General features: G+C 39.9%; 1 protein-coding gene across 8 annotated transcripts in view; it reads right to left on the minus strand.

The window, feature by feature from the left end:
* Positions 1–25237, minus strand: part of LOC122404851 (junctophilin-1) — a 79341-nt gene that overhangs the window by 37545 nt on the left and 16559 nt on the right. For all 8 annotated transcript variants that reach the window (XM_043409139.1, XM_043409141.1, XM_043409144.1 and 5 more), the window contains one exon: positions 20757–20968. In XM_043409139.1, coding sequence (XP_043265074.1) covers positions 20757–20968 — 212 coding nt within the window. The remainder of the gene's footprint in view (positions 1–20756; positions 20969–25237) is intronic.

The raw sequence follows: 25237 nt of genomic DNA on the forward strand, positions 1-25237 counted from the left end.
GCAAGAGTAACTCGAAAATCCTAATTGACGGTAAAACAACCTTTTTCGACGATTCGGACCGCAAAACGCACGAAAGGATTGGACGAGGTCCAAGTTAAATTGGTAATGGAACAATCCTCCTTTCAGTAGTTGAGCAGAGAGCAAAGGAGTTCCTGTTTATTTGCTTTTCATTGTTACCGTTCGGATGAAATTTTACGTTCAAGTGGGAAAGGTTAGAATTACTTTTGTTGCGGTGGCCGGATTTGTTAATTTATTAATCGTTTGGAAGATTTTCGTACAAAGGCTGGAGTGGATTGCTCTAGGAGTATTCCTTGGGAGCGAGCGTAATTAGGAACCATCGGTCTAATTAGCTTACAGCCGGCCCTGATCTCAGAATTCGGGGCCACGAACATCAAAGGTTCCGACAAGAGTTTCTGTCCAACTACACTGTGGTGCACACACGTGCCAGTATCCTTGAAGTGGTTACACCACTATGTGTGCATACCACTTATCTCGTTTAATAAATAACTTTGTTCCTAAACATTGGTTCAAGATAATCGTACAAACATGTTACTTGGATTTTCCCGATTTTCTGCTTCGATACTGGCTCGATAGAAAAGTTAATTCTCGAGTCGAGACGTCGAGGGAAATTAATTTGGATAGGATTTGTGATTTTCAGTAAGCTTACGATGGTCTAAAATAGAAATTTTAATTTTGCAGAATATTAAATGTGTTAATCGCCCAACTTTTAATTGTCTAATCGTCTTTTTCGTTTAGAGGGGAGGGGGTTGACTTTAAAAACGTTTGGGAAGCCCAGTGGTGCACAGAACGATGACCCGATATTTTTACGATCCGTCCGTGTCAGAGCTATTTTAACTCCGCTACGGAGACGATGTTTTATTCCTCGTAGAAAGTCGAGTCGCGGAGGTGTTAATACCGGAACGACAAATGGCCGTTCGATGTAAACACTTGTTGCGACTCGATTGTTCCGTTGTGGGCACGTTAATCGTTGACGCGTAACGAATTTACGGAACTGTTGCCGGAAGTAGCGTTTTGACTTTGCTAATTGTTCAACGATCCCGTAGCAAGTGGAACAATGAACCGTCGAATGGGTACCTTTTATAGAAACCATACATTTATGGAGACCAAGACGAAACGTAAAGAACAATTTTTAAATAAATTACATAGCCAAAAACCTGTGTCCTCATGGAACAAATATTACAACTTCATCAAGTCAAGTATAAATTGGCGTATTCACAGGGAGATTCACTAATATATCAAGGATTATTCGTGTTCCGGATCATTGCTCGCGAACAGTAGTTGTTCACGTTTCGGTTCATTGCCCACCAATCAAATTAGTTTTTAATTGTTCAGCACTTTTTTAATTGCTCCGCTAACCAATTGAAAAGTAATTTGATTGGTGGGCAATGAACCGAAACGGGGACAAGTCCCATGATTGATAAGCAATTTTCTGGGACACGAGTAGTCCTATAACGACGAGTCTTTCGAAAACGCATATCAGTATCATTGTTTAAGAAACGTTATATGTGTAATATGAAACGTAAACTAATAATTCTTGGATGTAATTAAGTTTCGTTTTCCTTTCAAGATGAATATTTCCACCGTCGTAACGAGAAGCATCCATTTCCTTCCTAGCTGGTTCTCGTTACATCCGTTTCTGTGTTTCACATGTTGCCTCGAGCATTCTGTTTCGAAACTCGAATATTTACGATCGATTATTTCTCCAATATTTCTTTCCCACGCTCGATAACGCAGAACTTTATTCTACCTTATCGGCTGAAAAACAACGCGCTGTCTATCGGTAAAAATTATCGATACATTTTTACCGATACGCGAAACGTTGTTTTTCAACCGATAAGGTAGAACAAAGTTCGCGCGAATAAATCGTTTCTTCAAAATGAACGACTACGGAGGATTCCTCGAGCACACGTGCGCCTAATTAAACCGACTTCCCGATCATTGTGTCCACGTACGATTTTAACGAAGCAGCTTCGGGCTCGCGAGAACAGACAAAACGATCATTAGACGATATCGATATTATTAGAACATCTCGAGCGATTGGATAATGCAAAGAACGCGAATATTTATGTAACCGTGTGACGTAGATTTATAACATTGTTGTACGAGAGCCGGTATTACCGGTGCTGCCAAATGACGCGCGTGTGATCAGAATAACATAGTCCGTAACGAATACGGAATGAGAAACGCCGAACGACGGGATCGGAATTTTTCATCCCATTTGCAACGCGAATGAAAAATTAACAGAACATTAATCCTAGGAATCTTCCACGTGCTTCGAATGGGACCTGCTATTTCTAAACAGCTTGCAGTTCGTTCGATTCAGCGTGGATCGTTGCGCGTGACCCCGACTAATTCGATAATTGAAATTGGTGTTTCATGCAAGCATTCGATCAAGTTACGACTTGGTTTTGAAACATTTTGTTGGATGTTCTAAATAGTATTTTTATTGGCATTAATTTCATGAAGATCTTTGTGTTACTAATATTGAATAACTTCAGGAAATAAGACACTTGAGATTTAACATTTTTGTTTTTTAAGACCTGTAACAATTCGTGCAAGGATATAAGCGGTTTCGAATTTTATGTAGATGATTATGTAGATGATTATGACAGAGAAATAATGCCTGATTTAAATACTTGTTTTCGTGTAACAAAAAAATGGAAGCAAATGGAGTTAAATAAATACATATTTGCAAACCTAACATTTCGTTCAAAACGTTTCTGATACGAAATGTTCAAGTATCTCAACTCCAAAAAAAGCAATAAATGTAGGCTCCGAGGTTCCAATATAGGAATAAAATCAACCCCCAATTAGGGGCTGCAAAACTGAAATTTACAAATAAAATTATACACAATATTAAAATACAATATTTCTAGCCCCACAATAATTTACCTGTATTTTCAAATCAGGTGTAAAAAATTTCTATTTTTCATCGAGACGATCCCTCTATTTTCTATAATAAAAAGATCCATATCATTTCTAAATATCTTTCGGTTTCAACGACCGAGCATTCGTATCTTTGACTAAATAACGAAAGAAAGTGAAATCGTTGAGATAGGAAAGAAAAGAGCGGGGAATAAATTTCCTCCGGATGCGTCGCGGATTCCTCGCGTCGACCTTTAATTAAGGACGACAATTAAGCGGGAGCCCGCTTGACGATAAATCTTGGCGTCGCGGTTCGTCGTGTTTCACGAGTACGCGGACGTTTATCGGTTTCACGGTGGCGCGTTCGCCCCGTCGAACGCATTTTTTCGCGACGACTTCACGCATCCGCCCAATTGACACAGCTCCGTTAATTTCTGTGCAAACTGGCGAGAGAAAGGAACGAAACTCGGCCGCCATTCTCGTCGCGGCACTCGATAGAGCGTTCAACTTCGTATATTTATCGAAGGACGGATAAATATTCGCGATATTTCCCGTGGAATCTTCGCGCGGCGAATAAATTACCGGCGTTTAATAACTATTTGTATTGTAATAAGTATTGTTCCTCGTGCTTCACTCTTTTCTCCGTTACTTTGCATTCAGTTATGCGCGACCAGGTTGATAGCAACCCTCGAGCCCCGGTTTATTCGCTGGGATTGTGTGTTGGCGACAGTGGAACAGGCTGTTAATGGTCAGACACGACCGAGCACATAAATACAGCGGGGACCTCGAGTGCGCGAAAATCAATTTTCCGAGACGTCGATCATCGGTATCGATGCTTTCACGCGACTCGAAAATCGAAACCCTCGAGACGAAGCCTCTCAAATATTCCAACTCAGCGTCTCGTTGCGTTAATAATCATTAATTTGTAGTAAATACTCGAAGCTTGTTAACAGCATCTATATTTATCATTCTTCCATTCGAGTCTGATTTCTTAACTCCTACGAGTTGACGTTTCGAAATATCTCTGGTGTCTTTTCTTTTTAACGAAATCGTGTAGAAATTGAATTACAAAACTCCATGAAAATTTAAGTATTCTCCTGAACGGACCAGAGAAGTTTCTGGAAAAATTCAGGGGCGCGAAATGTTTAGCGAAAATAATTCCCCCCGGATGGGAAGATCGATCGCGAAGCCGCTTGGATAATTTGTTACGCGGTGGAATTCGAATTTATCATGAGCTTCCCATCGCGTCCTCCGGTTTTCTTCTCGCGGTGCGGCGGCGTCGCGCGAGCATCCATTATTTAAACGAACGACATTCTCGTTTGAGGGCGCGGAACGGCCCGTTCAATATTTATGAACCCTCCGGGGAAACGAGGGAACGTCCACGAAATATTCGACCGTCCCGTGATTCAGCGCGACCGAGTAATTAATCGCGTCCCCGAGTCGCGTGTCTTAATTGATCGGGACCTACTTTTCTTTTCAATTTTTATTTTTAACGCCAGAAGATCTCGTTAAAATCATTTTAAGAATATATCCGCGCAATTAATCTGCCACGCGAAACGGTGGCCACGTTTTGTTTCGGGCATCCTTTTGGCCCACGATTCTTTATGTGACTCGAGTAAGAAAGGTATGTTTGTGAAAGTCGTATCGTACGAAGTGCTTGATATAAATTGATCGAGAAATAATTACAGTAACGATACGCCGAAATATAGAAAGCAAATATATGTTACGAGAATACGATATGTACGAAATAATAATTGTGTTAATAAGTGCAGGAATATACGGAGTACGAAGACAAAAGGAAAAATATGGGAGTAGAAACAAAAGCTAGATAAGAATACTAGAGTTATCATTTGCGTTTTAATTGACCCAACCTTTCCTTTCAAAACTCTTAATGAATTAGATATTCAGTCTTGTACGATAACCTACGCTCGTCACTAAAAATTCCACTTCGTTTATGAACCAATAAATCGTTCCTGACCCCAATTATTTAAGCAATTTGCGTTTCTTCATCGACTCCGTTGTCAAGTTTATTCAATAATAAGCAAAATTTGTATGATATTGCGAATGGTATATCAAATTAAAGTCACCTCGAGTCGACGAATCTTCCAAACTAATTAAATTTCTGTAATGAAAGTTCGAGGAGGATGAAAGATCGTGTTAGCGTTAAATATTACGATGATTGGAGGGTCATGTGGCACGAGAGTAGAATTTTTCAGCGTACCGTAAAATTCTTATCGGCTCGAGGCTCGTTCCAGATGGAAGTTCGACATTTCGACTGGTACACACGGTTAACGAGGTTATATTGACGTTTAAAGATAGACCGTGAAATATGGATCACCGATGTTTACCGAATCACCGATACGTATCGCTTTGCATTCCCCCTTTCGCGCCACGGGAACGCGTTATTTACACCTCGGACGAAATTAAATTCTTCTCCTGTCGAAACACGCGAGAAACAAGCAGGGGACAAGAGCCATCGAAGAATAAAGTAATTAGCATTCGCAACGTTCGTGGCTACCACGATTTTTCACCTTTCGTTCCACCCTGATCGAGCAAAGTTTGCTATTTTCATCGATATTATACTGCGTGTAATTTTAGAAAGACTTTCATTTGAACAGCTCTGATTTATGAAGCAAGCTTTGCATTTAGAGTAAAGTGGATTAGGATGTTCAAAATTAAAAAAATAAAATTCCTGCGTAGAAGGGAGAAATATTTTCTTCATCGATGCCAAAAATATTCTGAATCCTACGTGTTTATATTGCAATAAATATGGACATATATAGAGTGGGGTGCAATAAAGTACAACTTGGACATCGAAGTATGTCAAATTTTCCAGATCCAATTCTCTCAAAAAGGAAATCTTGAACGAAAAAGTGCTCTTTTCTTTCGACTTCAGAAGTGGAATCATCCCTTATTTCGTTGTATCTTCGAGAGTATGTTTATTCATCAAAAATGATTGCAATTGAGACCCTCAAATAAGAATAATTTTTTCAGAATGATTTGAAATTTATAATTTAATTTTTTATTAACATTTTAACGAAGCTTCGCATTAAAATTTCTTCCAGGGGTGGCCGAACACCCTGTATATGGACGCCAGACCAATTCCATTTCATATATGATGTATAAAACGAACGTTTAATTACAATAAATAGATTCGTAATTTAAACTGGATTACCCTTTCCACAACAGCGTCGCAATTTTGCTTTTGTTCGTCTCGAAATTAAAATCTACGACTCAAATAGCCTTTTGTGAGCCCACGAGAATTCAAGAAACTCTGTTCCTTCCATTTTAATCTCGAAAAACCAGTTCGTTTCCTCGGTGGGTGGGAAATCGTCGTTTCGCGACGGATTTTCCACCGTGAAATCAAACTCCACGCCTGTTTTCTTTAGCGAAGGGCCCTGTGGATCGTTCCTCTCGCCACTCTTCGCTCCTAAACTTGGTTGATTGCGGGATAAGCTCCGCGAGAGCTCTCACGGTCTTCGAGGAGGAACGATAAGAATCTGGCGGGTAAAAAAAACACCGAAACGGGTCTGTAATCGACGCCCTGAAACGCGTTCGTTTTTCCCCCTTTTACGGAATTTCGCTCCTCGAACCGCTGTCACAGCCAGCCACGCCGCGAACGTTGCTCTTTCATTAATTTCCACGAGGACGTCACGCCCGGAAACCGTGAAACGGATCACTCTCGCTTTATCTCGCCGAGTAATCACCCTCTAACGCGAACCACCCACCATTTACCGAGCTTCTGTGGTTCGCGAATCGCGTTCAAAGGGACAACAAAGTCCTCGAATTAATTACTCGAGCAAATTGTTATGCGTACGGCCCTTTCGTTAAATCGAGAAAAGCCGTGATATCTCGTATTTAGTGATAGTATTTTTTAAGTCTGTCGCCCACGCGATCTCGTACGCAGAACGACCGAGAATAATCGATGTATCTTAAAATATTCCATTTAAAAATCGTCGATACGTTCAAAGTCTACGACAAAAATATCCTAGAAAAAAAATGTCTGTCGCTATATTTGCCCCTCGGAACGCTCTGACGCTGAACAGGCGTTTCGTATTAAAATTAAATTCGATAATTTATAAAAGAAAATAGTTTGGCAACGGATCTGTATTTTAGAAATTCTTTCATGCAATATAATGATACGGACTATTTTCATCAGTTTCAGAATATAGTAACTCATGAATTGACCTAATATATTAAAATGTGTTTCAAGCAATGACACAATATTTATTTGATTCAAATTTGTATGAATTTCTGACCAGACAAATTTTATCCCCATCAATTTCAGAATATAGGAACTCACGGATTGACCTAATATATTAAATTATGTTTCAAGCAACGACACAATATCAATTTGATTCAAATTTCCACGAATCCTTGATGTTAGTTTAAAATATCAAAAACCTCCTGATCAGACAAAATTTGTTTTTTTTCTATTAAATTACAAATTTTATCCTCATAAATTTTAGAATGTAGGAACTGATGTGGCGACCCAATATGTTAAAATACGTGTCAAGCAACGTGTCAGGCGATAAATAGTGATTTAAATGGTCCGATTCTGTGGCGTTGAAGGATCGAAGCGCCTAAGTCAGACTCTGGTCGACCTTGACCAGCAATCAAAGGGTTAAAGCAGGGGGCGTGATGAATCAACGGGCTCCGGCGCGAACCGCTTTGAAGATGGACGCGTCCAGCGGAAGCTGGGGTAAGTATAACCACGATATTCGCATGGACTCGTCCTTCTCCACGCGGTTTGCACACAAATGCTGCTCCGGTTTGCACTCGGCTGCACGCGCCTGTGCACAACCGATACACGGACACGGTTGCACCTCCTAGTGGGATTGTTCTCTTCATTCTACTTACTTTACCGCGGGGCCTTTGTAATCAAAGGCCTTGAAGATATAAACAGATAACAATTCCTTTTATATAAAGTGAGCTTAGGTTTAATATCACCGCCTTGGCTGCGTCTCGTCTTTTACGCAATTTGTAATCTATCATCGTTTCGATCGTGTTGCCATCGTTCTACGTTGCGTAACAGAATTCTACATTGGATATATTTACCGTTCTTATTATCATTATTTCTACAATGCCAGTTACTCGTCAATTTGGATCAAACGGAATGGATAAAAATAGCGTAAACCTCGTGGTCCCCTTTTCGGGGACAATGGCCGTCGGGCCATTTTAAGATCGATGATTTCTGCGGCAAGCTCGATCTCGAGGAATCGATTTCTATGGAAAGTATTTCAAAAGACAAGTGCAAGTGTTGCGGGGTGAAAAAATTGTGTCGAAAGATGGTCCACGCGGGGGATTAAACTTTTACCTCTATGAATTTTTTGTGTCTTCGTTTAGAAAATACGACTACAGCTTGTCCCAGTTTCTAGAATCACCCTGTATAATTGAAGTCTTCGGAGACCTTGGGGAATCTTCTGCTTTCTTCTATCTTCTTTTACGAAAGTCTTATTAACGTTTGCTGAAGAAACGTTGTGAATTTGTTAAATAGATAATGCTTTGGACAATTCTTCGCGCTACTTTTCTCGTAATCGGTTTAAAGTAAGCACACCTTCTCGGTTGGATATTTTTAAAACGATCTTAGACTCTGGTGATCACTTTTTAAAGTCAATTGATAGGTCAAAAATTCTATGTAATAATTATCCGCTAGAATTGATTGGTAAACAAAAGCTAGGGACAGAGAAAAATCAATTTCTCAAAATAAACCTCGAGTACAATGTTCAATTTTCTTTTCTCGCGAATCGAACGACGAAAAATTTTCGAACCTGAAAATTTCGTATCTCGGAATCTCGCGATGAATAAAGTGGCAGTCATGTTATGTATACACGTGGATCTGGTATCAACGTGTTCCCGTGTATTTACAGGAAAGAGTGCACAGCTGCACCGCAGACTTCCACCGATCGCGAGCTTCCCCTTTCTTCGACGGTTATATTCGTAATCGTTGCACGAATAATTGGGGAACATTCGTTATAGCGAACAATTCCTGACACTCGTTCCTCCAAACGATATGGACCGATATCCTCCATGTTTTGGTTAATACTTTCCCATGAACTCGAAGGGGTTAAAAATAAAAGTATCACACGTAAATCTTAATTCCACCAGTTGCACGTAAGTCTCGTTTAACGCGTTTGTCATACCAAAGGAATTGTCCACGAAAAGGGAACTCTGTTTTTAGACGATTGGAAACTACCCCTAATTTGTCATAGAGCTCATTTTCACAGTTAAAATTCAAGAGTCCTGACTAGACTTATTTTTTTTTAATATCTAATTTTGAGAATTAGTAAACGTTGATTGCACATACCAAATCGAATTGTCCACGAAAAGGAAACTCTATTTTTAGATGATTGGAAACTACCTACAATTTGTCATAGAGCTTATTTTACCACCTAAGAATTGAACCTGATTGGATCTAATTTAGAAAATTAATTTTTTTAGTCCCCCCGGTCGATTCAAAGGACGTTCAGGAATTTGAAATAGAAGGTGTACAGTTTAGGTCTAAATATAGGAAAATTGCGCACGACTGTCGAGGGCGCAGTTAGGCGCGCGTTAAAACAAGAGGACGATGAATCTGACACGAAGTATCTGGATCTGTTAATAACAGGGAGCGTAAGATCGAAGGGAAGCCTCGACGGAAGCCAACCTACGCTTTGGCGGTTCTGTGAGCTCGCATTGACCGAATGTGGCACGTCGATCGTTGTTTTCGAGAATCTCGCCTACAAACCGATGCGTCGCGATGGCGAATACGGAGAAGCGCCCTGGCACGGTCACGTCATCTCCGACGTGCGTGTTGAACGCGCGCGGAAATAGCACGATTATTCAGTCAGAATTGGTCGCGAGACGCGTTCTCGCTCTCTGATCTACGAACGCCACGAGACGGGAATTTGTACACGTGCTAATTAACACGGATCCACCTCCGTAATCACCTGGAACTCTCAATAACCACGCAATCATCAATCTTTAGTTTCCAAATCGTGATACGCGTCTCTTTCGAATTCAAATAATTATTTTTCCATTCACCAGCAACTCGAGCAGAAAAAAAGGGGAAATTTAGAGCAAGAAAAGTACAAAATATAATTTTCATACTTGTGGAAATGTAGGAGTATAAAATATACGTGTAATAAATAAATCTCGATCTGTCGGATATAGGGTATACTTCTTGTATTTAAGGAAGTTGTATTTTGGAAGTCAATAAATCGTGTTTCCATTATTTAATTTAAATAAAATGCTAAAAATATTTGGCAGTAACTTAGAATTGTAATTATGACGAATAAATTAATTTTTGTTCAACTTCGTATCGAAGAACAGACACGTATTTATCAGTATTGGTGCATCTTCAGATTCTCGATAAAGTTAGCCGCGACGCTGATGAAATGTTGGAATTATGTTTCAAAGGAATACAGATTATACGCGAAAGCCTTTAGCAGTCTTATCAAGTAATCTGCCAAGTATTTAACCGGGGGAACCTGGATCGTGAAAGCTCCAATCTTAGTTTTCGTTTCAAGTTATCCTGTGCTTGGAGCAATTCTTTCGATTAATTTCACTGTTTATACTTTCTGATGTAATTTAATTCTGTGCTCCTCTTAGAATTTAGAGATCGTTGAACTTAAAATCGCTTCACGAATACGTGGATTTAATTAACTATTTAACCTTAAAAAAATTATAAAATAGTCTAGTTTTCGTGACTAAATCATTTTTATATTCAGAGAAGAGGAATAAAATGATCAAACTGCGGATCTTTATGCAAATTCATATTTTTATTAATAGAATTACTGAAATGATAGCATTGTAGAGGGTTGTCTCAACCCCTAAATATAATAGTTCGTATTTTACTTTAAGTATTTCTTGTATTTTTGACAATTAGAATTTCCCGTAAATGCATAAACATCCGGGAGTCTAGTAACGATTAATACGATATTATGCTCGCTCGTTTACCATTGCTTTATTTTCCCCATTCTCGTTTCCTCGTTCGCTTGATTTAGATGCACTGTTTAATTTAATTGCGACGTACGGCCGCGATAAAGTATCGTACCGCGCTCAGATAAATGCCAATTACTCGCAGGGTAGATACCATAAGCGCCCAAGTATAGCTGTTTGCTCGCCGTATCCAAGAACGCAACACTGAAAGCAACGCTCTCATTACATATCGTTTCGCGAGTTACGAACTTCGTCGGTTCGTCCAACAAACTCTGGGCAAAACTCCTTAATGAGCACACTATTCCGCGAAAGAAACACATTGTGCGTTAATGTTTGCATCAACTTACGGACTTAAACTCGTAACATTACAAAATAGATTTAAAAAACTTTGGAAAAAAGATTTCTTCAAAACGCTATATTTTTAGGATTAAAAGACCCAACTACTACTTAATAAAAGATAACAAAGAATGGACTAAGAGGATATTTTCGTACAGTTCAAGGGTCTCTACTCTGTACTCTGTTCGTGTTCCTAAAAGTCTGGTGCAATGGAACTTTTAATTCTTCGCGGCGAACAAATTAAAAAGGAAACTTTAATTTTAACGCTGTTACACGGGAATCCCCCTCCTCTTTAAACGAGGAGCAGCATGTTTTCCAGGTCAGTCGGTTGGCGTAATCCTCGAAAATGCTCGCCCTTCGCGCACCTGTGCTCGTGTTTACGCAGCCAGCGCGTGGCGGAAAAGGGATGAAAGGAATCGTTTCCAACGACGGAAACGATCCGCGCAGGGGTTCCTTTTACGGCCCCACGGCACTGCGTAAGAATTACGAGTGGCTCGTTAGGCATTCCTTAAGTAACGATTTTACGGTCGGGCATACATCATCGGCCACGTTTCTTCCTTGACACGGGGCGCCGCGAGACCAGAAATCGCGGGCAGCTGGCTGCTCCGGGCTCTAAATAAAGCGCTCAAGTGCACCAGGCAACACGAAACGCAATAAAACTTATCTGCACCACTCTCCAAACCCCCCCACCCCACCCCTTCATCTTTCTCCACGCCCTTCTTCTCCGGTAACTCCTCGCGTTTTCTACTTGGATGCCTTTTTTCTCATTTCCAGCCACCCCTGTTGTTTCCTCTACTCGTTTTTACTTTCCCAACGCGTTATCCAACGTAACGGATGGAAATAACTAGACCCAGGATGTTTATGCATTTATGGGAAATTTTAATTCCCGAAAAACTACGGAATTCATTTAACGTGCAAAAATATAAGAAATACCTCAAGATACGAATTGTTATATTTAGGGGTTGTTGTGTCAATCCTCTAAACAGCTTCGATTTCGTTAATTCTATTAATAAAAATACGTATTTATAACGAACAATAAATCGACAACTTTTAGATACAGGGAGGTATACTGTTCCAGGAGCAATGGACAATTTTTTTTAATTAAAATTTCAATAAAACTGCAGAATTCACTTAATACATGCAAAACTTAGCTTAACATGCAAAAATATAAGAAATAAGTAAGATACGAATTGTTATATTTAGGGGTTGTTGTGTCAATCCTCTAAACAGCTCACATTACATTAATTCTATTAATAAAAATACGAATTTATAACGAACAATAAATCGACAACTTTTAGATACAGGGAGGTATACTGTTCCAGGAGCTGTGGACAATTCTTTTTAATTAAAATTTCAATAAAACTGCAGAATTCACTTGACGTGCAAAAATATAAGAAATACCTCAAGATACGAATTATTATATTTAGGGGTTGTTGTGTCAATCCTCTAAACAGCTCACATTTCATTAATTCTATTAACAAAACTATGAATTTATAACGAACAATAGTACATAAATCGACAACTTTTAGATACCAGCCCTTGTTAACGTTCGTTAAGATCCGCAACGCGAACGTTATCGAGGGAGGTGTACTGTTCCACGAGCTGTCGACTCTTATTTCTTATTTAAACTTTCAATAAAACTACAGGATTCACTTAACGTGCAAAAATATAAGAAATACCTCAAGATACGAATTTCAGTACATTTCATTAATTCTATTAATAAAAATACGAATTTGTATAAAGATCAATTTATAAGTAACTGAAATATATATTTCTATACGTGCAAGCAAATTTGAAAAGCAAAACAGAACATTTATCTGTTTTCGTTAGTAGCGAATTACGCGTTTCGTTAGAAGTTCGAGGTAGGAAAAGCGGGAAAATTTAATACGTTCGAAACTAATACCTGGGGGAGAGGAAAGTTCTGCAAAAACCTTTGCCAGTTTTTTCATCAGAATTAGGGTCAAGCTCGTCCTTTCACCTCCCTCTATCCGCTAAATGTCGTGTTTCCATGCACTGGAATTTCCCGTTCATTTTCTCTCATCGCAGCAAACGAAGTTGCTAAATAAAAAATTCTTTTTTTCTCGCTCTTCTGTTTCACCGTACCGAAAATGCACTATCGTGGATCGTTTGATATTAAAAAGAAGCATTAACGTTCAACGAACTATCGTGGTATTTTGTAATATGTAAAATGGCTGCTATTCGGAGCCGAAGGTTTCTGACGTACAATTTCTCGACTGGTTTTTTTAACATAAAATGGTTATTGCGTGCGAACGTACGATAACGTACGCGTGTAACGCGTACCCCCGAGAATACTTGTCAGACTTTCCCTGATAAATTAATTTTGCAGAAGGCAGGGTGGAAGCAGAATCATGACGAACCCTTTTCGTGTCCTACTTTTGTTTTTCTACCGGGGATTGTCAGTACGCAAATAAATTTGTCATGGCCAGGTAATTAATGTTTAACGTCATCGTTGGTCTTTTAAAATATTCACGAGGACTCGAAAACACACTTTCGTTCGAAAGAAAATTTTTTTATTACAATTTTCACTGGTAATTGCGATTGTCCTGCACTTGATTACGCATAGTTGTGCAACGCTGAAATCAATCATTCGTTAAATTTAATTTAAGTGTCCAACCAATCTTTCGAACTTTCGTCGAGCTTAGTTTCTTGGGTTACTTCGTACCGAGATTATCGACAACTTTCAGCTCGAGACGCGAACAGATCCGTCGAGCGAAGTTTCTCAGCGCGAATCGACCGATCTTTACACGGAGATTAAAAACAAAATGTCGCATACATTTGAAAGGAGTAGAAACGCCCGTTTGGCTGTCAAGTCTTGGAAATCGATAAATTGATTGCTCCAATTTATCGCTGTCTGTTTCTCTATTCTGTCCGTTTCATTCGAAATATTCGAAGGAGCAGAATCTGCGCGATCGAGAGTTGTTATTCAAAATAAGGAACATTAAGATTATTCTCAGCCATAAATCATTTTAAACAAACTTGAGCCAACCGTTCGAGCGATTTTCCATTACATTTAACCACATAATCCCTTAATTAAATTCTTTGAAGCCGAGACTCGTGTAATATAAAAATGAAATAATTATACGGTAAACGAATTGGTTTCTCTCATTTCCGATAATGAAATTTTACATAATCTGATCGTGTGATCTGCGCGAAAATGTAATCCATTAGGATTAAATCGTTTTATTTCTTTACAAAATTGTTACGTGATCGCCTTCCAATGTAATTTCATGGAAATCCTCCGTGGACAATGCCTTGATGCTACCTTGATAGGTTGTGTCACTATTGATCGATTCGAGAGCATTAGGCCAACATCGTAATTACCATAACCATTTCATTCCAACACTCAGTTATCTATGACAACGATATCCCCTACGTTACGACGAGCTTGCAATAAATCTTGTAAACGTTGCCGGCGCAACAATAATCTGAACTCTTTGCCGAGTACTCGACGTTTAATTAAACGCTTCTGTGAACGCTTTGACAAAACGTAAGTTCGTTTTCATTTAGCAGGCTTCAAGTTGCGGCACCTTTTCAGGAAACGTTTCCCTTAATTAGATTTTTATCTTAAAAAGAAGTTTCGTGTACTATCCTCGAAGAACCTAGCGATTATTCTGTTAATCAATAAATTCTTGTTATTCTTTCGCTACTAAAATTTAATTTCACTTTACGATGTAATTTATACTCGGTGATATTAAAAATTCGACTGTTTTCCCTGAGAGAAGATAGAAATCGTTTCGTAAACAACGTTTCTCTTGCATGTCTCCTTCGAACAAAGTAGTACATGTTTTACATTTTATTTTTAGTCCGAGACTGTATAAACGATACTTTCCCGATTCTTTGTTCATGTTTCTTTTCACCCACCGGTGCAATGGAAAATTTCCCAACATCCAGAGACACGTTCTACCGGAAGTGGGCGCCTAAGAAACCGTCTCATCGTCGCGCTATAATCCCCCCGGATCACGTTTCAGTGGAATCCTGGAACAATGGTTTCAGGATCCTTGTCCAAGCGTTTCGCTGTTTCCTACCCTTCGTCCCCTAATGCCCAGGCGTTTCTCGCTTTTCGATTCGCTGAAAACAATCCCTGTCAACGGCAGGTCAGGGGATGAACGACGACAAAAGAAACACGTGGATCGATCGATACTGTGCCGGACAGAAAATCTGATCATTCTCAATTTTCTCGCTCATTTCCCGCTGGCCATCCTCCGCCTCGAAACGAATTTTTTACGCCATCGATACTTTTACTGAAATTTATTCATTGTCAACCACGAGGGGGGTGGTACATTTCCATTTCATACTCAACTTCGAAAGAGAAATTTTTCTAAAACCAGAGGATTAAATGTAATTAATATCTAAGACTATTCCAATCGTGTTATATTTCCTCTTTTCACTAATAATTGCTAAAAAAAATCTTTTTTCTCGCCATTTCACGATCGACTCAGCTTCGTCCGCTATCAACGGTAATACTCGGTCGGTAAACGAAATAAAGAATCGATACGTATCGAAAAGAATGGAAACGGAGAGTCGTAGGGGAAACAGATAGCCGGGTTGCAGGTCCCGAGGGAACAAAGAAAATAATCGTCGTCGGAGAGGTCCTCGTTTTCGTTGTTCTTTCGTCGAGAACGTTCCAGGAGCCAGGAATCATGGGCGAATGGGCTCAAAGGGTATCGATCTTTTCCTCCCCGTTGTCAGGATCGTTTCGAGTTTTTATTCGTCTCGAACACGCCGGGGATGGGGATTGCACGAAACGAAATCCAAGATTGTTCTATTTGCAGATATAATACTGGCGTACATCTCTGGTGTTTTCGCGAGCGATTCGGAACAGGCTATTTTCAGTGGTCGAGATAAAGCGTAACGCGGCTCGAATAATTGGATTGGAACTTTTTAAAGAATAAAATTCTCGCCTGACGGATGGACGTGTCTGCGCCTCGCGATGATCTCCGCTCGCGATTATTCCACGGTTTTATCGACCACTCGTGCCTTTTATTTCAGTCCGCGGCTCGAATTAATTTCACCTCTAATGAATCATCCCTGCGACCCTTGCAATTTTCAATCGGGGATAATTTCACGCTTTCGATACAGTTGCGCATAGTCGCCTCGAAAGTGTCTCGAACGCAAATGGAGAACATTGCACGGTGCCATGTAGCTTGTAAACAAAGTTATCGCTCTTTTTACTGCTGGACCGATCGATACAACGTCGTGGAATTTTATTGTATGTTTGAAATTAGGGACGGGCACTGTTCGAACGAACAGTGGAATATTTTATACGATATTACACGAATTTTAAATATTTTCTAATAAATTTAACAGTTTGGTTGATTAGAAATAAATACGTTTCTCGAATCGTCTAAATAAGCATCGAATGAGAATAGCCAAGGAAATTTATCGATTTTCACGAGAAGCGAAATAATTGAGTCCGGGAGCTTTCGGGGGAATAAATTTCAATGCCAACGGACGGACTTATTTTACTTTTCACCTCTCGCCGTGATTATTTTTGCCTTTGCGGACCTTGGAGTTTCCCGCTTTCGATTTCAATTCCTTCAGGTACTTTCAACTTTAACGAACCAGTTTTCAGCGGGATTATTTCCCCATTGCGCGACAAAAATAAAATCTCGCTAAATATTTAGAACCGCGCGAAGAACGGACCTGCTTTCCGACAATTTTTAGTCGTGATTATGCTCGGTCCGATCGTTCATAGAATCCCCCATTTTTATCACCAGTATTGTTTTCAACCTAGTTTCTCGTATAATGGCACTTCTCAGCAAAATTCTCTCTATTTTTCTGGAATTGAACGCTCGATCAAACTAGTTGCGCCCATTACAAAGGGAACGTGTCATCGGCTTTTATAGTCGCATTCGAGAGGAAACGTTCAAAGAATCGTACAAAATGGTCAATTTGATTGCTCGCGAAGAGTCGCGAAAAAATCGTCAACCAAAATTTCTGTGTTCCCTTAAGCGAAGTAGAGTTTGAAACAACAGGAACGACTGAAAGAGATAATAATAAATAATTCTAGAAAGGACTCGTTAATATTGAAATAAAAATTTAAATTATATCTAAATAAATGATACTAAGAATAATTTTATTTATTATCTCCATTTAGACAGAATTTAAATTTTTATTCCAATATTATTTCAAATTTTTTAATTGACTGAGGGTCGACGAGGAAGAGGAAACGAATATTGTTCAAAACACGTAAATTTTCGCGGCACGCGCGTCTCTGAAACATTCGCTGTAGACCGTGTAAACAATAATCGTTTTCGTCGATGGTTTATTTTTCCTTGTTTAATTTCCCAGCGTCGGTCCTTTGGCAGCCATGGCGGTGAAATCGATGGGACGCGTCTTTGCGGGGTCCGCGTCGTCCCCGGGCACCGCGACGCTCGTTTCCCATCCGGCGACAGATCGTCGATTTATTTTTTCCCCCCCTGAGAACGATCGGGTGCTTGCAAGCGGCGGTACGCGTGCGTGCACGCGCGAATCGAGGTCGTCCGCGGACTTTCGAAACGCCCGCAAACCGCCGCGTTGGAAAATAGTTGGAGGGTGAGTCACACGATTTTATCGCGGACGATCTAAAAGTTGCTTTACGAGTCGCTACGGTGGGGAACACAAACGTGTTCCTTTGCATTTTCATGGATCGGAGAAATGCGCTCGACCGCAGAGCGCGAGAATGATGAATATTAAATAAAGCTGCGCCCGGAACGGTAACGGGAACGCCGGAGTATTTATTTCAACCCCCCTCGCTGCTCTTTACCCCCCGCAGTTCGACGCAACCTTACTCCCTTCGCGCAAAACAAGCTTAAATATTGCTCCGCCAACCATCCAAAATGGCCGTTTCACTCCTACCAGAAACGAACAATTTCACATACCATCTGTATATTAAATTTATTATAAACTGAACGAAACTAGCGGTGATTTTAATTAATATTGTCAGATTGTTATTTGTTCAGGATATAACTGAATTATATACAGTATATTAACACTAGATTTACGGGCATTGATCGCATATTCGCGTATATTTATTGATACCTTTCATGTTGACGATTACCTCATAATACGATTTTTTTTTTAATTGGAATATGTATTCGTGGTATTGCGTCAATAAAATTCAACGTAAGTTGTTAAAAAATAATATTTACGCGTTCTGCAATTTTAAATATGGAGTCAAACATACGTCAAATTGACGGCTTCCGTAAATCTAGTGTTAATATATTTCTGTAGGATTTAAAAAAGAGAATTGTATTTGGAACAAATGTACAAAAGATATAATTATATGAACGAATTTGAAATACACCAAGCACACAATCTTTTTACACAAATTAAAGTCACTTTAATTGACAACACAAATTCAAATCCCGTCCGTCTTTTCCAATCACTCGTTTCTCTCTCTGCCCGTTGTCTCGCTGTCCCTAGTAACCCCTTCTTTTTTTAACAAAACACTTTCAACCCTTTTGCACATAAGTTAACATTGAACCAAACTACAGCGTGACACAAATATTCAACACAAATCTCCTACATTTCTATAAACGTATATGAAAAAAGGAGCTTTATCGTTGCTGCCTTGACCATGTCGTTATCAATTTATTCACTAACAAATATAACACACAATTTACATATAACATTCGAGTAACATATCGAACCCACTAAGTGATAAATGAATTTCTAAAAACTGCAAATCGAAATCTACAATTTATTCTAGAGAAGAATGTAAGAAGAAAAGAAATATTCTCTGAGCAAAGTACCCACCGATAGGTGACTTCCCGATCATTACAAATGGTACTCGAATCTTAGAAACTCCAATATTTTCTCGCGAGATTTCCTCGACCCCTCTGAGGATTTCTACAGAATGCGATATAATACCTGGCGGCTCGGAGTTCTACGACTCTTCTGTGACGCAGTAGCGCCGTTTTTAAACGATGAATCGAACGGAGTCGAAGCTTATTTACGACAGAGCGATTTCGAAACGCACGCGACCTTAAAACGTCGGCTCGCGAGACGTTTGACGTTCGCGAAAGGAGATGTTACAGAGGGTTGGGGAATTATGGAGTTACGGAGATTCTATGATATTAACGGGACTGTTTATTAATTTATTACCAACCCGTGGAAAGCTGATCTCGGAATTCATTTGTTTCCGCTACGGTCAAGCTTTCGTGACTCTTGAGGGGTAAATAAAGTGAACTTTAGAATCTATACTTAAGGCAGGCGTGTAATTTTATTCTACTAAATTTACGAAGCTTCATTTGCGTGGAAAAAATCACAAATAATGTGAAATTGGGAAAACAAAGGTCGATAATCTGCATTTTTAATACAGTGCAAACTAGAATGGCAAAATTTCTATAAAATATAGAATTTAATTGGAATAATTACATATTTAATACTCTCGATCGGTAAATATCTATAGGGGGATGGTAGATTCGACAATACGTTAAAACTTTTTAATGAAAATTAATTGTTTGCAGCGCAAACTCAACTTTAATACACTCGATATTATATTTAAAATATTTAGATACCATATCTGGGGACAGATTGGGGAATTTAATGCAAGTTGATCCATGTTAGCTTCATTTATAATAATTGCTTGAAAATAGATCGTAACGCAAGGAATTAAAAGCATTAATCTCCCTCGTTTCAAAGATGACACATTAATTTTTGCTCACGTACACTCGATGCAAACGTGTAGCAGTGTTTAGAAATAATTTTGGAGAGTCCAAGATTCGTAAAAGTTCGTCGAGGCGAAGTGAAACCGAAAGTAACGAGGTCCCCGATTCGAAGTCGATCATCCCGGTTATTAATTATCAATCCAACGAAACAGAGCGTCGGGAAAGACGATAGTCCCCGGCGTCGGGGCGTTCGCCAAATTGGCAGCGTTCCCGATCTCGCGCGAAAAAGGGACCGCGTCGCGTCGCGAACAGCCCGGCAATTAAAACCGCGTTATTAATAACTACAAATTAAACGCGGAGAAAAAAAAATTAATAATATTAAAACCGGCGATTCCGTTGCTCGGAGACGGTTTAAAGGTTGTCGATGCATCGACAGATCGGAGCCGATTAATTGTCGTCGAGTTGAAATTCCAGCAAAACGCGTCAGGAACACGTGTCCTGTCAGGTGGAGTTGACACAGATTTCTACGATTCGCGTCGACGCTCAGGATACGCCGTATCCTTTGATCTGCTCCTGACAGCTTTATTCCGCGTCCCCCTCCCGTATTAGACGTCAATTTTCCATTACGTCCTCCAATGGTTTTCGTTATTTTCCATTTTATTACATTATCCTCGGTTTCCTTTTGATCGACAGGGGATTCTGTATCGCGTGACACGGGGAACGCTACTCTTCAAATACTCTCGACATATACTTAAATTCGAGACATTCTCAAAACGTAGTGTCACTGCTTTCTAAAATAATTTTTATTCTATTTTTATATTTTCTTAAGTATTCAAAATAAGTCTACTTCTTTCTCGTCGTTTTTTATGCCTGTTAACTCATATTAAAACCTTCGAGCTCTTCAGAGATCAATTTCTATAGGTCTTAGAGCTCGAGTGGACGAAAGAGTACCGAATAAACTGGTAATTGTTATTTTTCGATGGAAAATAAGGCTGGACTCACCACTGTCGGCGTAAGTTTCGGAACCGTAGCCATCCTGAAGACCGTTCGCCCACGTGCCCTCGTACCTCGCCGTGGACGTGGTCGATTGTCTGACACCGTATCGACCCTTGAATCCTTGCGTCCATTCGCCGCGATAAATCCAACGACCACGGGTCTCCATGCCCAGGCCGTGTCGCTTCCCGTTCTGCCATTGGCCCTCGTAAGCTGATCCACTGGAATTCGATATCGTCGGTTATAATGCGATCGAGTGATCTCAGGAAATGAATTACGTGCTACTTTACACTCCCCCACCTATGGAGCTAATCAAAGGATCGATCCTGGTAGCACTTGTTGCTACCAGTGCTCTTACTTTTTATTTTCATTCTCCAATTCCGTCGTTTTTAACCACAATAATGTGGCTACACCAATTCTCATGATTGCAGGATATTTTTATAGTCATTCCTTTCACGAACCAATTTGAGCAAAATTAAATATACGTTTGTAGAGTTATTCACAATTAATCGTACGTGAAAGGGTTGACCACGAGGATATAAGGGTGAACCAAAAACTTTGATCATTCTGATCGTACGAATGAGTGAAATTTTAGTTCGTTCTGACTATATTTGCCCCAATTCGAATTCCACACGCAATAAATATTTGAAAAAATGTAACTTTTAAGAAAGTATTGCTCGAACCCCCGATCCTGTTCGTACGAAGTTAGTCCAGTATTTAATAAATAAATATATCCCAGCCAATCTCATCCGCCTGGTCTCTCAGCGGAGCAAGATCTAAAAGTTTGGTCGTTCCCAGCCCCAGTCCAACGAAGTTTCTCGAACCTGCCCCGGGAACAAACGCGATGTTCTTCCGGTCGATTTATGGCCGCGATGGGAGTCAGGCGAATTAAATTTTGACGATCTCATTATCGAATCCCTCGTTCCCCCGTTCCACGAACGTGATACAAATGTAAGTAATCAGAGTTCGCCGCGATAGTCTCGTTTCTAACGCGATGGCCCGCACGGAAGGAACTCGTTATCGAAACGTTTCAGTTTCCGCGATGTTTTCCCTCTCGTTCGAGTATTCCCGCGCCTTTTTCCACCGTCGACGACGAATTCGTTTCGCCCCGGTGACTTCTCGAACCCGGAGGAGCAATTTTCCTCCCCGCGAGCATGTACTCCGCGAGAAAACTGTTCTGTTCACAGTTTTTCTACGATCGTTCAAACGCAACCAGTGTTAGATACAAAAGAGACCAAAGAAGGGGAGGATTATTGAAAATTCAGAATTCGACGATCGTTTCGATATTTGTCAATGGGGGAACCTCCGTTTCGAATTTAAATTCTTTTGATAATTTTTAATTTGAGAGCACTATTTGTGTTGACAATTTAAGACACTTCCTACGGAACCTTCGTTTTTAATTTATATTCTGTTATTAATTTTTAAAATTTCTAAATGTTAATTTCAGAAGACTATTTGCGTCGACAATTTAATATATTTCCTATGCAACAGTTGCAACAGATGTACGAGTTCGCGTAACGTTTTCTACTCATTTTAGCGCGTATATTCACCCCTAACGAACCGACGCGCATTAATCAGGCGTCGTATAATGGCGCACAGTGAGATTTCAGCCGAGCAGGCCGACGTTTCTTGATTCTCTGACGGATGGATAGGTCGCGGAGGACCCATTGCGTGGGCTGGTTGTTCTCCAGATTTAAAGCCGCTGGATTTTTATTTTTAGGGCCACTTAGAGACATTTGTTTACACGGCCGATTCCTGTGGCGAAATGCTTCGATAACGTATACGAGACGGCTGCCAACGTTTCTGACAAACGCCTAGAATATTCAAAAGATTGAGAAACTCTATGACACGGTCGTTGCAGGCTTGCAGTCGGGTCCACGCTCGCCATTTCGAGCAGAAAAATGGCTCTGACTCCAGAATAATTTCAAATAAGATTCTTCGGATACATTCGGTAATTCGTAAACAACTTTGTTCCAATTATAAGTACGAATGAACATATAAAATGGATGTCAAGTCATTATAGATCTCCTAATACCCCAGTAATTGTGTAAACTACGTTTAAAGAGACACAGGACAGGAAATCAAAAGATGAAGTACTTCGAATACAATTATACAACTTCCCAGAAGTTTTCCAAAGTCTCTGCGTATTTTTCAACCTCGAGAAGCCAATAGAAAACAAGTCACCATAAGAACTGAATTTAAATTCGTTTAAATTAAATTAAATATTTTCAATGATAATATTTAATTGAATTTAATTTTAATTTGCACATCGGTGCATAATCGAGATGTATTCTACTAACACCTTCTTCGAATCCAAGAGAGGAATGCACGTAAGTCTTGACCACCCTCGAAACCTCCGCGCGCGCAGAAATATTTTCTCCACGGATCAATCGTTACTTTCGTCTTCCTCCTGTTTATCCGTTTCCAATTCTTTCCTCTCGTTTTTTTTTTTTTTTTTTGCCTTTATTTGTTCCCAGCATTGTCAGCGGTGCGTCGGGAGACCGTTTCCCCTGGAATTACGCTCCGACAATCGCGACGATATTCACGCACCAATGTGGACTGTAAACAGCTCCGGTAGCCCGTTTTAATTAACAAGGATCGTAATTGAAAGTTGCGCCGATATCGAAGGGAAACTCATCCCGACTTCGGTGGAATATAGAAAACCGAGGGAACGGTAAAACTTTCCTCGTAAAGTTACCAATTTTCCAGAATCGTGATGAAAAATTCCAAGAAACCCTACGATCGTAGATCTGTTCCATTTTCAAAAACGATCGAAGCAGTATTTTTAATTCGTACGCAAAATATTACAGGTATCTCGTAATTTGTAAGTCAATTTTTCAACGGGTCGATTCGCGAATTAAAACAATTAAATTCCGAAGTCACGAGAGCGATTCCAATGTTTGTAAAATACAAAGTGTAATCGTACGATTTGCATAGCTATCGAAAACATCGATAATGTTATGAAAACATAATTGAAACGGGGGCTGAGAGTCTCTTTTCGACGAAACAAAACGCGCGACGACTTCGTCGGGCGTCGTTGGTTGCATAATTCAAAAAATCCCGGAGTTCCTTGTTGCATCTTTCCCCATCAGCGACAGACAGAGCCGCGATTCGCCGAGCGTGTCCCTAGGAAAACGTGACTTGACGAAGACCTTGCTCCAGTTTGGACGGAAACGAAACGACGGAATCTCTCGGCCCAGATACGTGGTCGCGAGGAACACAAGTTCCCCATTTTCGTCCCTCCCTTCTTTTCCCCCCTTTCTATTTTCTTTCCGCGGTATTTCCACCCTTCCTTCCCCGTGGATCGCGGGCTTTGATCGAGAAGATCCGTCGAAAAGAGAATATTAAAAGACCAGGTCGCGTCCGGAGACTTTTAATGCACGGTAATTGCACTTTGTGATTATCGAATGACCGCTGAATCGTTAAACACGCGTGCAATTACGTTTGTAAGAACGCTATAATTAATCACCGTTTAATTATTCCTCTATACTTTCTTGTTCTATCGTCTTGGGTCTCTTAAAACGAGTACAACTCGCAGAGGTGATTTAACATGTAAAAATGTGTCGAAATCAATGAATACAATTTTTTTCTACGAGGGTTCGTTTTCGAGAAAATCGATCTTGAAATTATTTGGCGCACGCGCGACCGGAATTGTATTTTCTAAATCGATTTTCTCGAGAACGAAGCCTCGTAGGAAAAAATTTTATTCCACGTTTTCGATCTATATTTGAACGTAGAATCGTATCCCTTTCCGGTTGGAATAATCCACCTATCTGTTGAGAAAATTGCAGTACAAATAACGTTGATTAAATATAAAAAAGGAGAAGTTAAACGGCCGGATATTTCTCGAATTTACAGCGCTTCCGTTTATAGCTCTTAATAACAACATTTACCTCGCTACGATTCCATCAATCTCCAGGAAATTTACGACAGATTTTTCTATAATTGGATAATTACGATCCTACTGAATCGTGATTAAATATTTTTCCCGTACTTGGATAATCACGTATGATATCATCGAGACGATTCGCGGATGACTTCGAGGTATAATTAACTTGGAAATATAAACGTTTTCCACCGACGTATCGCTATGGAATTGTTGCTCGTTAAACATTTTATCGACGTTCGGTTCAAGTTCGCGTAAAATTTTTTTCCATAGATACGTTTAAACGAATCTCGCGTAAAATCGTTCCGTTCGTCGTTAGATTTCGATACGGGCGTAACGATTAACGCGTAATCGCGACTGGCTGGCAAAAAGACGTATTATTACGTCTCAATTAGAAACCCGTTTGGCGTGCGTGACTCTCATTCGCGATACGATCGAAGCTCGATACTTCCAGCGACATTTTTCTGTCACGTGCCGCCACGGAATCCAACGCGTGTTCGTGTAATTGTTACATGCTTGGTTAACGTTGTTAATCGATACGCACTGAACACACGTGAACGTCGTAGTTAGGAATATTTCCAGAATTTCCGAATTAAAACAGAAA

This window comes from Colletes gigas, unplaced genomic scaffold (genome assembly GCF_013123115.1).
Source record: "Colletes gigas isolate AHSC1104 unplaced genomic scaffold, ASM1312311v1 Colletes_gigas_Sc00003, whole genome shotgun sequence".
Taxonomy (NCBI): Eukaryota; Metazoa; Arthropoda; class Insecta; order Hymenoptera; family Colletidae; genus Colletes; species Colletes gigas.